This window comes from Polyergus mexicanus, unplaced genomic scaffold (genome assembly GCF_030449975.1).
Source record: "Polyergus mexicanus isolate NDT 795.1 unplaced genomic scaffold, iyPolMexi1.0 SCAF_2, whole genome shotgun sequence".
NCBI classification, from domain to species: Eukaryota; Metazoa; Arthropoda; class Insecta; order Hymenoptera; family Formicidae; genus Polyergus; species Polyergus mexicanus.
In genome coordinates, this window is record NW_027223322.1 from 11,593,052 (window position 1) to 11,606,954 (window position 13,903).

Genomic DNA, 13,903 nt, shown 5'->3' on the forward strand with positions numbered 1-13,903 from the left:
AGGAGCACGAAACAGAGTATGTCCTTTTCTACGTACATCTTTATCCCCCACTCCTTAAATACAGGCAAACTCTCGGCTAGGTATACTGTGTCTATGGTCCTAGTCCCTAGCCTAGATGCCTTGAGATATATATACACACACACACACACACTACATATATATATAAATGTATGTAAATTACCTTACTGGTAACTATGGAAACTATAAAACACATTTTCCATACAGGATAATCGTATCGTATGCACTAATAATTAATTTCTCAAACATCAATATAAAAATATGTCAGCAAATAGTTCAATCTTTCAAAGATATTTATATAAATATAAGGATCCTGATATAAGATTTATACACAAGGATTTTAATCTTACATATTATTTAATTAAGTATTTAATTTGAATTACGGATATATGTATATTATTTAAATATATATGAATATATTATATCTATAATAATATTTCCAATATAAATGTTTAAGATAAAATAGCAGATATGGAGAAATATATCATCAATGGTCAAATTGGTGAAGGAGCGCAAGGTTTGGTCTTGAAAGCACATGATGTATCTAAGGATCAAGAAGTGGCATTGAAGAAGATCATGATCAAAAGGATCGAAGACGGCCTACCCGCATCTATCATACGTGAAGTGAAAAGTTTACAACAACTTGAACATCCTTATGTATATTTTCTTCTTTCTGAAACATGAAATTAATTGGATTTTTAAAACATTTATATATATTTTAATTTAGCATTGTTATTACATTTGTAATTATCGCAATTTGCTTGCAGGTTGTTGTATTATTAGATGCTTTCCCAAGTGGCTTGGATTTTATAATGGTGTTTGAATATATGCCTACAGGTTTATGGGAAGTGTTGAGAGATGCTGACATATCTTTAACACTGGGGCAAATTAAAACGTATATGAAAATGTTGTTGGAGGGTATGGCATATATACATGGAAAGCACATAATACACAGGGTATTCAAATGCTCAAAAATGATTCTTATTTTAATAAGATTTATAGATGCAATTTCTTCCAAAATATTGAAAAGTTTTTCAAATTATGTTTTTAGGACTTGAAACCTGCAAATCTATTGATCAGCGCTGAAGGTATTTTGAAAATTGCAGATTTTGGCTTGAGTAGATTGATGTGGAAGGATAGTACAAAACCATATTCGCATCAGGTTGCCACAAGATGGTACCGAGCACCGGAATTACTCTATGGAGCGCGATATTACACGTCTGCGATCGATATGTGGTCGATCGGTTGTATATTCGGCGAAATGTTAAACAATTCTCCATTATTTCCAGTAAATATCCTACTTTCGTTGAAATAAATTGATAAAATATATGGTATAAAATCTTGGTATTTTATATAAAATTATGCAACAGGGTGAAACTGACATCGAGCAGCTAGCTATAGTTTTGAAGTATTTAGGTTCTCCTACATCCGAATCATGGCCTGGATTGACTTCATTACCAGACTACAATAAAATCAGCTTTCCTTATCACAAAGGTACAACATGGGAGAATATTATTCAAGATGCACAATCGGAAGCTACCGATCTAATCAGGCAAATTTTGATTTATAATTCGTCAAAACGCCTGACAGCTGAGCAGGTATTATAATATAAAATTCTTGCATATGCAAACACACATATATGTATCAATAATATAAACAAAATCAATAAATTCATTTACAGGCATTGTGTCACATATATTTTTATTCTAAACCTTATCCATCAATGAAGAATTTAATAAAACCACCACAGGATCATCGTTTACATGTAAAACCAAAAGAAATCAATCCGAATGTACAAGCAAGCACACTTTTCGAAAATCTTCTAACAATCATGTAACAATTCTGTACACATGCTGTATATTAATGATATATGCAGATATATCTATACGATACAGGAAAGTGTTCCATATAGAAACAATTAAAAATCCGTTAACAATTTCATTTAATTTAACAGTTTTTATTTAATTGCCATTCCTGTAAAAGTTTAATATTCTCCTAAACACCTCTGGATTATAATCCTCAACTATAGGTCTGGCACTATCGTATTCGGCTTTTTCATAGAGTCTCAACGGCGGTAAAGCGCACCAAAAATTTTTCACACTGACATCGTTAGCATCTAGCGAATTAAGTTGATATATGAAAAAGTGATAATTTTTCCCGTCCGATTGAATGCATTGCAAAGTTACGGGTTCTGGCAATTTCTTTATAGATGAGCCGAATTTTTGTCGTGCATGAAATGCTGCCACAGTGTACGATTTTATCATGGTGCGACCAATAATCTGGTCTTCTGTCACAGCCAATTCCGTCAAATTTTTTACTTCCTCTGGATCGTGGTGCACAAAGATAGTGTGAACATTTTTCCAAGGTGTTGTTGCGCTGACAGCTGTTGGATGAAATACAACTTGTACTACTTGTTACATTATGAGGACAATGTGTATATTGAATATGATGAGCAATTAAACTTACGATATACGTCTTCAGTTTTGTAGAAATTTGTCTGATCCAAACTGATAGTATGATGCATCGGATAGATGTTTGGAAGATCCATTTCTATATTGCAATTAGAACTTTCTAATGGTTTTAGGGGGCTTGCTGACATGATCATCACATCTGATCTTAAGGTGAATTGGATAAGATCTGATTCTTTTTCTGGAGAAACATTTTTATAGTACGCAATGTTTAAATTATGCAAGATATTTAATATTTTTAGATATATAGTTACAGATTACCTAAATTTAATTTTGTTATTCCGTCATACAATATGCATCGTTTTCTTGCAATATCTGGACCAGATAAAGATTCACAAAGTTGTAAGATCTTTTTGGATAAATTCCGCCTACAAAAATTAAAAATACGCGTTTAAAAAATAAATATGTAAATTGTTATATGTATGTCAAAATACTCAATTCTTAATTTGCTAACATTTTTCTGCAATTGGTTATGCCATAATCTCTGGGAAATACCCATGCAGGTCTTGCAGGATCTTTCCTTTTTGGTAGCTTTTCTTGATGAGCGTCAAATATGTTTGAAGTATAAATTATTCTAAAAATAACAAAAAGCAAATATGTGATATGAACATATAAGACTGATAGCGAGTCATCATGTAAGACTCTGCCCTACTCTATACCTACATCTATGACAGACGTAAACACTTACATTTCATTCTCTGCCATCAACCTAATATATGATTTAAAAAAACTAAATATTTAATATACCTTTTTACTATGTCATCTATATATTCTGGTAGATCTAGGAGTGAATCTTGTATATAATTTGAAGAGTTATCCAATAGACACACAGTATTTGTTAATATCTGTGCTTGACGCAAACCTTCTTGCAGAACATTATGATCCTTAAATATTAAACAAGCCTGTGCTTTCCAATCAGGATGTATTTTGTTAACAGATATTGTTGGTTCGAGTGTCTCTGTTCCCAACCTGATGTAAAATACAATTTTTAATTGATTTGAAATTTTTAATTGAAATAGATTTAAAACATATAATAATAATAATTTGTAAAAAAATTAGATTTTTTTAAGTACCTTGAACCGGTCGATTTTGAAGTGGTCAGATCTAAAGCATTCTTCACTTGAATCCCATGTTTGTTAGACAAATAATCCTCTATTTTGTCACTGTATACCCTGCGTTCTCGTTTTATATACCACAATTTAGTAATCTGTCTGCCTATGTGTTGCTTGTATAATACTTGCGTGATCTTCATTGTATATCTTAACTTTAAAATAGATAGATATTAATAATAATTGTGAAATCTTGAAGGTTATGTTTTTCACTGAGGTGACTTCTTTCTTTAGTTATACTAAATTCTTGTCAAATGATATTGAAATATTTGTGATTACATTAAGAGAAAATAATCAAATGGAGAATTTTCGTTTTGTAATATATTTCTTCTTTTCTTCAGTATGCAAAACATATAACCTTTTTGCTGGCCTGTGACAATTCTAAGCTGCAATCGATAATCGATATTCTATCACCTATCTCATTCTATCGCTAAAAGAAAAACCACTAAACTAGTCTCGATGATTAAAATAATAAGAAATTTATTGAAAATAATAAGAATAAATAAATAAATACACAGTATAAATATTTCATAGTATTTAATAGTATCCATATCATTTTAAATCAATATGCTTAGTATAAAATAAATTTTCCCATTTTTCACACACACCCTATTTATATACATATACATATAGCAAATTTTTATATTTTATTTTATTTTTTTATATATAAATTTCATAGCTAATGAGCCTTCTTAGCAGATGCATTAGAATTGAGCATTTTTCGTCTTTGTGCAAACATATGCAGATAAAGATGAGGAAAAACTGCAACAAAACATAAATATAATTTATAGTTTATAATCTTATAGTTTATAATCTCTGTTTTCTATATTATTCTACCTATATCCTATCGCATACTTACGTGGTATGTAAGCTAACATAACTCCTATCAAGACATACATATAGCTAAATGTGAAATTCCATTTGTTTGGTAAAATGTAACTCCATGAGTCAGGATTAGCGTTAGAATATTGTACAGCAGCATAGAAACATAATAATTCACCAGTTATCCCAATCGGATACAGTATTATAAACGTGGTATACCTAAAAACATATTTTAATTAATGTTTACACAAATCAAGCAAGAACTATCATAATTAAAAGATACCATATTTGATATCTTTTAATTGTAGCAAAATTGATTACCTGAGCCAGATCAATATATGTGGCATAATACCAATAAGATTCGTAAAGTAATAGAAGTATCTAATGATTTCTGTGATAGACCATGCAATGAGAGCTAGCGGAAGTCCTGGAGATGCAGCAGCATACGTATAAGGAGTAGCTAAAATAACTCCGACCACAACCATCACACGGCTTAAAACTTGGAATGTTGTGATTATAACATTGGAAGATACCAGGCCAATTGCTGCGTGTATTATCTGGAAAAATTAAGCTTTTATAATGAAGTATTTATAAATAATATATATAATTAGTATATGTATGTATACATATGCAATTTTATATTATATAACACTTTCTCAAATATTGCTGCTAATAATGTTCTCATTAGATATCTAAAAACTATTAATTTTAAAAAAATGACATGTTTATTTCTGCTTATATTCTATTCTCACTAAGATATAAATACCTCTAATACAGCTGCATTCTGAAAAATAATTACAGGTAGCTGTGTTTTATCCCACAAGGTGTTATGGAAAGGATTAATGTAATATTGTATAATTAGATACAATATGTAACTCCATCTAAAATAAAAGAGAAAAGATTATTTTGGAAAGAAAGAATATGTTAGAATAATATGTATAGAGAATAGAATATACATATATATAATAATAAGTATAGAAGAAAGTTCTTTATAAAAATAACCGAGTAATAAATAAATTTCCCCCTTATATAATATTCTAAAGAACAAATATTTTAGACAAAGATAAATTCGGAGTTACTCGTTTTGTTTTTCATCTGATATTACAGAAAAAATTAACATACCCCAAAGTCTGTCCAAGATTATACGATGCCAGATAAAGTTTCGAGAGAGCACTGAATTTTTTGGATTTTGTTCCTGCCATATCTACGTAGAAATGTTTTCAAACGTTTCGTCGCTTCGTTCTTGAATGTATTGCAATATTTTATTGAGAATGTATAATCACTCTTTAATATATATGCTCAATCATTGTAAAATTCCTATTCATGTATACACGCTACAAAGATCAGGCTATGTATTCGATTATCAATCACGAATGAAGACGCGGTAAAGTGTACTCTTTCACGAATCAAATTACATCTCTCGACAGCGAATTTTTTTGTTTGTCATTTCATACATATTCATTTTTATAACCCGCAAGGTTAAACATACGCCGATACTTTTTTCAATCTTTTTGTATTACGTGATAGACATATACATATAGAGTGAAGAAAAGTATATGTAAATAGAATATCTACTTTCTACACATCCCAAAAAAAAATAATCAATGAATTTTAATTTTTATCAAATTAATTCGGATATTTTTCGCACGCATATAGAAGATTTTACTCATTCATGAAACGACTTGTCCAGATTTATCATCATCTGTCACCGACTACGTTTACACGTCCATCCCTAATCGGGTTTAAACAACCATAGTTCTAAGGCTGGCCAAGAAATTTTAGTTCCTTTTATTCTGATTAGTCAAATTCCAATCTTTAATCTTCAATCTTTAATTTTCAATGCGTAGTCTGATACGGGCATAACAGAGCTCGCTGTCACTTGTCATTGCGTTGTATAATGGAAGATCCATACTACGTCCGTGTATGTACATATGACGCAAGCTGCGGTCGAGAAGACGCTAGAAATGCTTCAAAGCATTGCATTGACCAATTAGAATAAAGATCTCTTTGCCCTGATTGGTCAATCAAACGCTTCGAAGCATTTCTAGCGTCGTTCCGACCATAGCCACAGTTTGATCCAATAGAAAATATTCTTTCTCTAATTAATGACATTTTAATCTCTAGAAAACAAACTCTTCTATTGGATATCGTGCGTTAAACATTGGAAACAGTGTGAATCCTTCATAAGAGAACAAGCCTCGAGATTGCGTATTCGTTATCGTATAACAGTTTTGTTGTTAGGCGTGTGATTTGTGTGTTGATTTTCTGAGCGAAACATTCGACGTATAAATTGCGCGCCAACCGATCGAATGAAAGAAAAAAAGTATGAGAGACTGAATGAAAGAAACAGGATGAGATAGAAAGGAAGGACCGATAAAATCATTTCGATGATTTTTATTGTGAGAGAGAAACAGCTTCTCATTGGCATAGGCGTCTAAATTTTACATATGAATACTCGGCGATGTTTTAGAATTTAGAAGCTCTGAAATCCAAACAAATCGATGCACGTAATATAAAAAATTAAATAAACGACTTGCAAATGAAAAGAATGACGAATTCCACCCAAATCGCCGATGAAATATTTTCGACAAGAATTTTCGTACTTGTTCTCGCGCATTTTTCGATGCTTGTCAACTTCAATTATAATTGTTTATAAAGTAATAATTTTTGCCTCGCTCTTCTTAAATAATAATATAAGATTTCGTATATCATACGAAACCACGCAATATTCGCCTAATTTTCTCATATATGTCAAGGGAATCTTTAAACTTATAACTAGTAAAGAATTATTAACACCAAAAAAATGCACAGAATCATCGAATTAATCTTAAATAGCGCTTTACTATGGATATTTTTACAAATGTTGCTGAGTATATTAATCACTATTCTATATGAGTTTTGTATTCCTTGGATTGTTTGGGGCTCATTAATTATTGTGATTGCGCTGAGATTAGCCCGAGTGTCCCCTCCGCCTGACAAAACTGTCCAAGAAGTGCTCGGTGTGAACCCAGTCCTCTTAAGCAAAAATAACTTTGTGTCTGAAAAACATTGTAACGGAGAGCAATACTGCATGCGAGTGGTGGCTCACCGTGGTGGAGGATACGATTATCCTGAAAACAGTTTGCTGGCTTTCCGAAATGTAAAATTACATATTTCAAATATATAGTATTTAGCTATACAAAATTCGGCAAATTTTTGTTAAACTAGTTCAACAGAACACTGAGATACAAATACTTTTTGTATCTCAGTTTTGATTTATTTAACATAATTGCTGCATGATAATATAAAATAGGAAAAACTAATAAATGTTATTTATCAATATAAAACATTAATACTTTAATTATCCTATTTAATCATTAAATATTTCCATTGCATTTTTAATTGTTTAGTACAAGTATTTATACATTATCTATACTTTTTACAGAGCAAGGGAAAGGGCTGCAGTGCTGTAGAGCTTGATTTAAGACTAACAAAAGATAACATTCCAATATTATTCCATGACCCAACAATTGAAAGACTTACAGGCCAAACAGGAACAATTAGTGAGATGATGTGGGAGGAATTGAGAGAGATAGATATAACTTATAATCATCCACTTAGGTATGATTATATAATTTTATAAATTACTTGTTTACATAGATATAACTATGTATGTACACATATTTTTTTTTCAATCTATTTAAAATTTATATATAATTATATAATTTATATGTAAAATGCACCTTATAGTAAAGGTATTATATATTTGAGTATTTTAATAGAAAAAAAATTATATTTTGTCACGAAGGAACAAGTTTTCTGAAGAGAGAATCGCACTGTTAGACGATGCGCTGCAAGAATGTCTGAACAGCGAGCAGAGAATAATTATAGACATAAAAGAGACAAGGACGGATGTTGTGCAAGTTATTCTAAATGCGTACAAAAAATATCCAAAGTTATTTGAAAGAGGTGTCGTGTCGAGTTTCAATCCAATCATAGTATACATGGTACATGTGGACATTTTATATATATTCCGACAGTAATAATTTATTCAGTAATATATTCTTAATTTTACGTTCAGATTCGAAAAAAAGAGCCACGTATTGTGTCGAGTCTTGCTTGGAGGCCGTATTTTTTTTCGAGATTATCATATGCCGGTCTGGAAGCGCCTGGTGCGGCACGATTTCATAATCCATTTAAGCATTTGGCAGCTTGCATCTTGGAGATTTTGTACGAATGGTTATTATCTCGCTTCGTTTATTATATCGTTGGCATTTCTGCTATACTATTGCACAAGGACATAGTCAATCCGTATGTAGCGTTATTCAATCAAATACTTAACGATTTTATATGTATATATTCGTAAGAACGAATAATACATAATTGTGATATAATTTTATTTCAGACGCGTAATAGAACGATGGTGCGAACGTGGTGTCCGCGTGATGGCATGGACGGTAAATCGGCCGTCAGAGAAAACGCATTTTTCGAGGCTCTTCAAAGTCACTTATCTAACTGATACGCTACATTTAGAAAAGGACATGTAATAAATGTCCGATATATTTGTTCAGTATTAAATTTCAAAGACTTTTGTATACTGGCATTATATATGTACAAATTTTTCTACTTTTCATTATATAGATTATTTGTTATAATCAACTATCTAGTCGTGTCGTAAAATTGACTTAAACTTAGAATATAAGGCATTTATTTTGTAATTGGAAACAAAATAATCTATCGCTTTCACATTTTAATTGAATATATGTATGCAATATTTCCAATTTATAAAAAATAAAATATACTTTGACGTAAAGTATAATATCTTGTGCAAATGTATATGTATTTATGAAGAGCCATAACAATTTAATTCAATGCACTAAGGAAGCTTAAATGAACAGTTATAAATGATTTTTCTTTTTTGCACTATATATAACAAGGTTTATTATAATTTCTTAATTATGAGTAAATTATAATTCTTAAAGAGAGTTAGATGCATATGTATATATATAACTTATCCATATTTTTTATAGACATAATTCTTTATTAACAGGAATATCAAAATAGATTACTTCTTTTATGATTGCACAAATACATAAATATTGGGTTGAACGGAAAGTTCGTCCCGTTTTTTTTTTTTTTTTTTATTTTTATCTGTTAGCAAAAAACGAGACGAACTTTCCGCTCAGTCTAATACATATACATATAGAATATCAAAAAATTTTTTAGTCTATCAAATAATTATATATAATTACATAATTATATAATTATATATGTATAATTACATCTGTGATTACTATATTAAATATAACTGTATAATTATAGTGTGATATCTCGAATGTAATATTTACGCACGCATTATTGCTTACAAGAACTTATACATTCTTTCTTTGGATAATGCATAATGTCATCAAGTGGCATATTTACATATAGTTTCATAATTATGCCAATAATAAGAGTTAAAAAAAAAGTATTTCAGATTTTTATCGAAATTATGCATAAAAGAAAAAGTCATTACAATATAAAAATGTCTAAATGTATTGTACTTAGATTTTTTATTTGAAGTATTAATGTCTTCAAACAATAGTAGTAAGTTTACTTTTACGAGATTCCATACCTTCAATGAGGCCAGTTAATAAATCTTCCATTTCTGTTGTGGCACGTTTCAATTTACAATTATCATTGCCGTCATACGATTCTACAAAAATTATCTATTTATACATATTTGCATTAACATATGACATAAATGTCGAGGTAATTTTATTACAAATATTTTATTTTATTATTGTTATATTTAAAAATCCGATATCTCTCCCTTCCATATTTCTGTTTTTGATAATTATTAAAAACTTACCATCGAGCAAACAATCATTAGCAACCATATTTTGCAGTCTGTCTAATATATCATTAAGATCTCCTTGAATATTTTGCAAACTACTATGTTGTGAATGTTTGTCAGGCCGTTGCAAGGAAGATGGAGTATTATCTCTATGAATGCCTGTAGGGGATTGAGAAGCTACCAGCGACGAGTCATTATTTGTATTATTAATTGCTGCATTAGCCACATAGTTATTCTTGCAATTCGAATTGCCAGCGACCAACCACTGAGAGAAACCACTGTCAGCTGTACTCAATTCTCTCCTTGTTCCTAAAAGTTAATTCGACATGTACTTGCATTAATCTATCTATCATAATTGTTTTTAATCGCATCGATAAACTTTGATTCACCTCCAATCCAAGTACTTAATTCCATCCGACTGTTTTCTGGTATATTACCGAATCCAGAACTCGTAAAAGTCTCTTGGACGCAAGAAAGAGCATTGGTGTTATCTTCCCCTCCTGTATGCTGTATAGGTGATGAGGTATTGAAACTATCTGATGTTAATATATCTTTTCTGTGAAGTGTTTTTTGTTTATCTGCAGTGTCTTGCCTGATAATTGGACTTAATTCGAATTCTAGAGGCAGTGCTGTAAGTCTGGATGATAAAGGCGGTAACATTGGGGTGCTTTGCATACGAGTGATAATCTGTGGTACTTGAGTCATATCAGTAAATAAGTATTTCTGTAAAAATTAAATGGAGTTAGTGAATAATGTCTAAACAATCTTCGACTAATATACCTTTAGCGTTTTTAGGCGTTGCAATTGAGATTCGATGGTCACTCTATGACGTTGTAATCTTTCTGCTTTGGTGCCTTGTATATCGAGCAATTCAATTTGCAATTGTCGATTTTCCTCTTCCAAATGCATTATGATACTTTGTAATTCCTTTTGCGGATCACTGAGGATCTTTCGTTTAATAGTACTTCTTACTGAACCATAATCTGTACGTCTTGTTTCATTACTATATATAAAAAAAGTTGCTAAAAAATATTGTAAAAACTATAGAAAATTGTAAAAGTTTACACTTTACACGAACCTAGTAGTATCTGTAACTGGATCCTCTATTGTGATTGTTCTGGTAGGACACAGTCTCAATTTATTTCTTATCAATTCAATGATCAATTTTGTAATTTCGCGATGTGAAGTCTGCAAAAGAATTATTTTTTTAAGCAATTTAATTCACATGATGAAAAAAATTTAAACAATATACCTTCATGCAAAATTCACGAATTGGATGCTTCAGCTTGTGCTTGTTTGACGTCTTGCCTAAAAGAAAACATTCTTGGCACTGATGGTATCCTGTGCATTTCAAGCACGTATATCTTGGTCCCTGTACTGGTGTTACTTTACACGAAGAACATCTGATATTATGTACAACTGCAAAAAAAATATAATTTGTGTTATTATATTTAAGTATATAATAATTTAATTCTGTTACTTACTATGTTCTGCAGATTTTATTCGATTGAATGTTGTTATCCAAACAAGCAGAGGAGGTTCCTGCATGATCCATGCAGCAAATTCTGTTTCAGTAACTCCAAGACCTCCTTGAGACTAAAATATATTTTAAAAGATGTCTTAATAGCTCATTTTTAATAAAAAAACTAATAAACAAAATAAATTGTATTATACCTTTACAAAACAGGCATCTATATGTGTCTGAATCTGTTCATACCCATAGGTTATAGTTTCTCCAAGCATTTCTGTTATTTTGCAGATATTTGTTAATAAGGTATGTAAACCAGCTCTAGATAAACATGCATTGTGATCGGCTAGTTGCTGATACAAATATCCATACTTTTCTTGTAATTTACCATTACTCAATAATACCAATGCAACTTTTACTGAAAACACTAAAATATTTCCAGTACTTTGTCTGAAACGTTAAACATATTTTTATATTTTATCAGAATCTTCTTTTTCACTATAAAATTATTTGTTGTTGATATTACAAACATATACTTATTAAAGAGACTTCAAAGCATAACAAAATTATTAATATGTTAATATTATTTATAGAATGTAAAGAAAGAAAAAAAAGCCAAAACTTACTTGTCAAAAGTATTCAGAATGTAACTCGTAGCAAGCTTTGTTACAAAATCAACATCAAAATTAAAATTACTTTCTTTCTGCGCCGCAAAATAAATATCAGATAGAACATCCTCAATCTCACTCGAGTCTAAATTAACACTATTTTCAGTGATGGAAAGTCTATGACGTTCAAATACTCCTGCTATTAATTCCAATTGTACATGTTGCACTAGGTGAAATAAAATAGTTTGAAAAAATAATCCAATTTTTTTATTTTACAGAAAATTAGTTAATAAAAAACTTACTATTCAATTCTTTATGTAATATTTGCATCTTTGTAGCAGTTCTATAAGATGTATAACGAATGACATTACATCCTTGAATAGATCGCATAATATTATCCATAGTTGAATATTGTCACTCTGAGCTTGATATTTATCGATATAAAAGTTATTTTTCGATCATATAACTTTGAATCTATGCCAATGGTAAATTAAAAAATGTTTTTTATATTTATATAAAACAATTATCTTCTCTTAATTCTATGTATATATATGTTATTAAAAGAAATAAACTTATACGTTAAGTTAAAGTTAAGATACTTTATACAAGGCGATACGTTTTTGAATAATCTGATTTATATATATCTATTTATACAACATACATACAGCATTATGTAAAATATGCAAGAAATTATATATATTACAAAGAAATGTTAACACTAATTTTTAAAAAACATTAATTTTTTATTTGCACATTAGCTATATAAACATAGAGAAAAAAAATCATTTATCTATTTTTCTAATTAATTAAAAAATATGATCAGCTATTAATTGTACAACAGAAATAATAGATGTATTAAATATATACATAAAGTTATAGATTATAATAAATGTATTAGAGAATAGTATAAATACAAAAATTTTGAAAAAAAAGCTTACTCTCTATCAGCTCAACATAATTGGATAGTTTAAATATTGATGTAAACAACAAAATTTACGTTTATCATAGATAACGAAACATGTAGATAAACAAAAATGTTAAGAAACATACGAATTTTCTAGAAATTGATTAAAAATCGAGCCTAATATAAATCTTGAAGAATAAAGCGGGGAGCACACACTTTTACATAAACGCATAACCACAAGCATAAGAAAATTGATTGGTCTATTTTCTTATGCATAACGAAATTGACCAATCAAATTCCTTATGCTTATGATTATGCGCTTATGCAAAAGTGTGTGCTCCCCGTTTTAACCAATGATTTTGGGTATGTTCCATTTGGTGCCATGAGAGTATGGAATTGTTTGATTGACCAATCAGGATGAAAAGGTTTCTTTCATCCGATTAGTCAATCAAATAGTTCGAATCTTTTGTAATGCGAAACGCAATGCACCCTTTAATATTTTTTTTTTCGGAGCATACATACGGCATGTTCCGCTTAACGACTGCAAGTTCAAGCCCGTATCAGACTACGCATTGAAGATTGAGATTCAAGATTCAAGATTGAAATTTGACTAATCAGAATAAAGAAATTTTAGTTCTTTTTGTTCTGATTGGTCTATTTCCTTATGCATAAGAAAATTGACCAATCAAAT

General features: G+C 30.0%; 5 protein-coding genes across 7 annotated transcripts; 2 read left to right on the top strand and 3 right to left on the bottom strand.

Annotated features, from left to right (window-relative positions):
- Nucleotides 1–181: 181 nt before the first annotated feature.
- Nucleotides 182–1,964, top strand: LOC138940035 (cyclin-dependent kinase 20). Of its 2 annotated transcripts, none has more exons than XM_070308535.1 (6): nucleotides 182–237; nucleotides 476–675; nucleotides 786–974; nucleotides 1,070–1,306; nucleotides 1,389–1,616; nucleotides 1,700–1,964. In XM_070308535.1, the coding sequence occupies exons 2-6, from the start codon at nucleotides 490–492 to the stop codon at nucleotides 1,853–1,855; spliced, it is 996 nt and encodes a 331-aa protein (XP_070164636.1). In that variant the 5' UTR covers nucleotides 182–237; nucleotides 476–489; the 3' UTR covers nucleotides 1,856–1,964. The 2 variants fall into 2 exon arrangements, with proteins under 2 accessions (XP_070164636.1, XP_070164626.1); XM_070308525.1 differs by having other exon boundaries at nucleotides 204–383.
- Mrpl37 (mitochondrial ribosomal protein L37) lies at nucleotides 1,724–4,007 on the bottom strand. 2 transcript variants are annotated; one of them, XM_070308512.1, is made up of 7 exons: nucleotides 3,954–4,007; nucleotides 3,560–3,745; nucleotides 3,234–3,455; nucleotides 2,941–3,060; nucleotides 2,748–2,854; nucleotides 2,485–2,667; nucleotides 1,724–2,401 (listed from the first exon to the last, which is right to left on the bottom strand). In XM_070308512.1, exons 2-7 carry the CDS (start codon nucleotides 3,736–3,738, stop codon nucleotides 1,980–1,982), a joined length of 1,233 nt encoding a protein of 410 aa, XP_070164613.1. In that variant the 5' UTR covers nucleotides 3,739–3,745; nucleotides 3,954–4,007; the 3' UTR covers nucleotides 1,724–1,979. The 2 variants fall into 2 exon arrangements, with proteins under 2 accessions (XP_070164613.1, XP_070164605.1); XM_070308504.1 differs by having other exon boundaries at nucleotides 3,560–3,750; nucleotides 3,875–3,960.
- A 129-nt stretch (nucleotides 4,008–4,136) lies between these two features.
- Nucleotides 4,137–6,294, bottom strand: Hacd1 (3-hydroxyacyl-CoA dehydratase 1). Its single transcript, XM_070312551.1, has 5 exons — nucleotides 5,540–6,294; nucleotides 5,184–5,298; nucleotides 4,739–4,974; nucleotides 4,455–4,636; nucleotides 4,137–4,357 (listed from the first exon to the last, which is right to left on the bottom strand). The coding sequence occupies exons 1-5, from the start codon at nucleotides 5,617–5,619 to the stop codon at nucleotides 4,275–4,277; spliced, it is 696 nt and encodes a 231-aa protein (XP_070168652.1). The 5' UTR covers nucleotides 5,620–6,294; the 3' UTR covers nucleotides 4,137–4,274.
- Nucleotides 6,295–7,090: 796 nt separating this feature from the next.
- Nucleotides 7,091–9,241, top strand: LOC138940073 (glycerophosphodiester phosphodiesterase 1). The gene is made up of 5 exons (XM_070308604.1): nucleotides 7,091–7,556; nucleotides 7,842–8,017; nucleotides 8,205–8,403; nucleotides 8,478–8,707; nucleotides 8,802–9,241. The coding sequence occupies exons 1-5, from the start codon at nucleotides 7,221–7,223 to the stop codon at nucleotides 8,941–8,943; spliced, it is 1,083 nt and encodes a 360-aa protein (XP_070164705.1). The 5' UTR covers nucleotides 7,091–7,220; the 3' UTR covers nucleotides 8,944–9,241.
- Nucleotides 9,242–9,638: 397 nt separating this feature from the next.
- LOC138940058 (dystrotelin) lies at nucleotides 9,639–13,278 on the bottom strand. The gene is made up of 11 exons (XM_070308577.1): nucleotides 13,247–13,278; nucleotides 12,611–12,782; nucleotides 12,327–12,534; nucleotides 11,907–12,150; nucleotides 11,717–11,828; nucleotides 11,485–11,651; nucleotides 11,311–11,420; nucleotides 11,013–11,235; nucleotides 10,622–10,955; nucleotides 10,248–10,541; nucleotides 9,639–10,091 (listed from the first exon to the last, which is right to left on the bottom strand). Exons 2-11 carry the CDS (start codon nucleotides 12,708–12,710, stop codon nucleotides 9,970–9,972), a joined length of 1,914 nt encoding a protein of 637 aa, XP_070164678.1. The 5' UTR covers nucleotides 12,711–12,782; nucleotides 13,247–13,278; the 3' UTR covers nucleotides 9,639–9,969.
- Nucleotides 13,279–13,903: the final 625 nt, after the last annotated feature.

Bases quoted from the DNA above. Each gene is read 5' to 3' on its own strand.
- LOC138940035 (XM_070308535.1), top strand. From the start codon at position 490: ATGGAGAAATATATCATCAATGGTCAAATTGGTGAAGGAGCGCAAGGT. The intron at 975-1,069 runs GTATTCAAATGC...TTATGTTTTTAG, and splicing joins GAAAGCACATAATACACAGG to GACTTGAAACCTGCAAATCT. The intron at 1,617-1,699 runs GTATTATAATAT...ATTCATTTACAG, and splicing joins AACGCCTGACAGCTGAGCAG to GCATTGTGTCACATATATTT.
- Mrpl37 (XM_070308512.1), bottom strand. From the start codon at position 3,738: ATGAAGATCACGCAAGTATTATACAAGCAACACATAGGCAGACAGATT. The intron at 3,456-3,559 runs GTACTTAAAAAA...ATTTTACATCAG, and splicing joins TCAAAATCGACCGGTTCAAG to GTTGGGAACAGAGACACTCG. The intron at 2,668-2,747 runs GTAATCTGTAAC...ATGTTTCTCCAG, and splicing joins AATAACAAAATTAAATTTAG to AAAAAGAATCAGATCTTATC.
- Hacd1 (XM_070312551.1), bottom strand. From the start codon at position 5,619: ATGGCAGGAACAAAATCCAAAAAATTCAGTGCTCTCTCGAAACTTTAT. The intron at 5,299-5,539 runs GTATGTTAATTT...CTTTTATTTTAG, and splicing joins AATCTTGGACAGACTTTGGG to ATGGAGTTACATATTGTATC. The intron at 4,975-5,183 runs GTATTTATATCT...TAATTTTTCCAG, and splicing joins AGAATGCAGCTGTATTAGAG to ATAATACACGCAGCAATTGG.
- LOC138940073 (XM_070308604.1), top strand. From the start codon at position 7,221: ATGCACAGAATCATCGAATTAATCTTAAATAGCGCTTTACTATGGATA. The intron at 7,557-7,841 runs GTAAAATTACAT...TACTTTTTACAG, and splicing joins GTTTGCTGGCTTTCCGAAAT to AGCAAGGGAAAGGGCTGCAG. The intron at 8,404-8,477 runs GTACATGTGGAC...TTTTACGTTCAG, and splicing joins ATCCAATCATAGTATACATG to ATTCGAAAAAAAGAGCCACG.
- LOC138940058 (XM_070308577.1), bottom strand. From the start codon at position 12,710: ATGGATAATATTATGCGATCTATTCAAGGATGTAATGTCATTCGTTAT. The intron at 11,652-11,716 runs GTAAGTAACAGA...TTTTTTTTGCAG, and splicing joins AATAAAATCTGCAGAACATA to TTGTACATAATATCAGATGT. The intron at 10,092-10,247 runs GTAAGTTTTTAA...TAATTTTTGTAG, and splicing joins TAATGATTGTTTGCTCGATG to AATCGTATGACGGCAATGAT.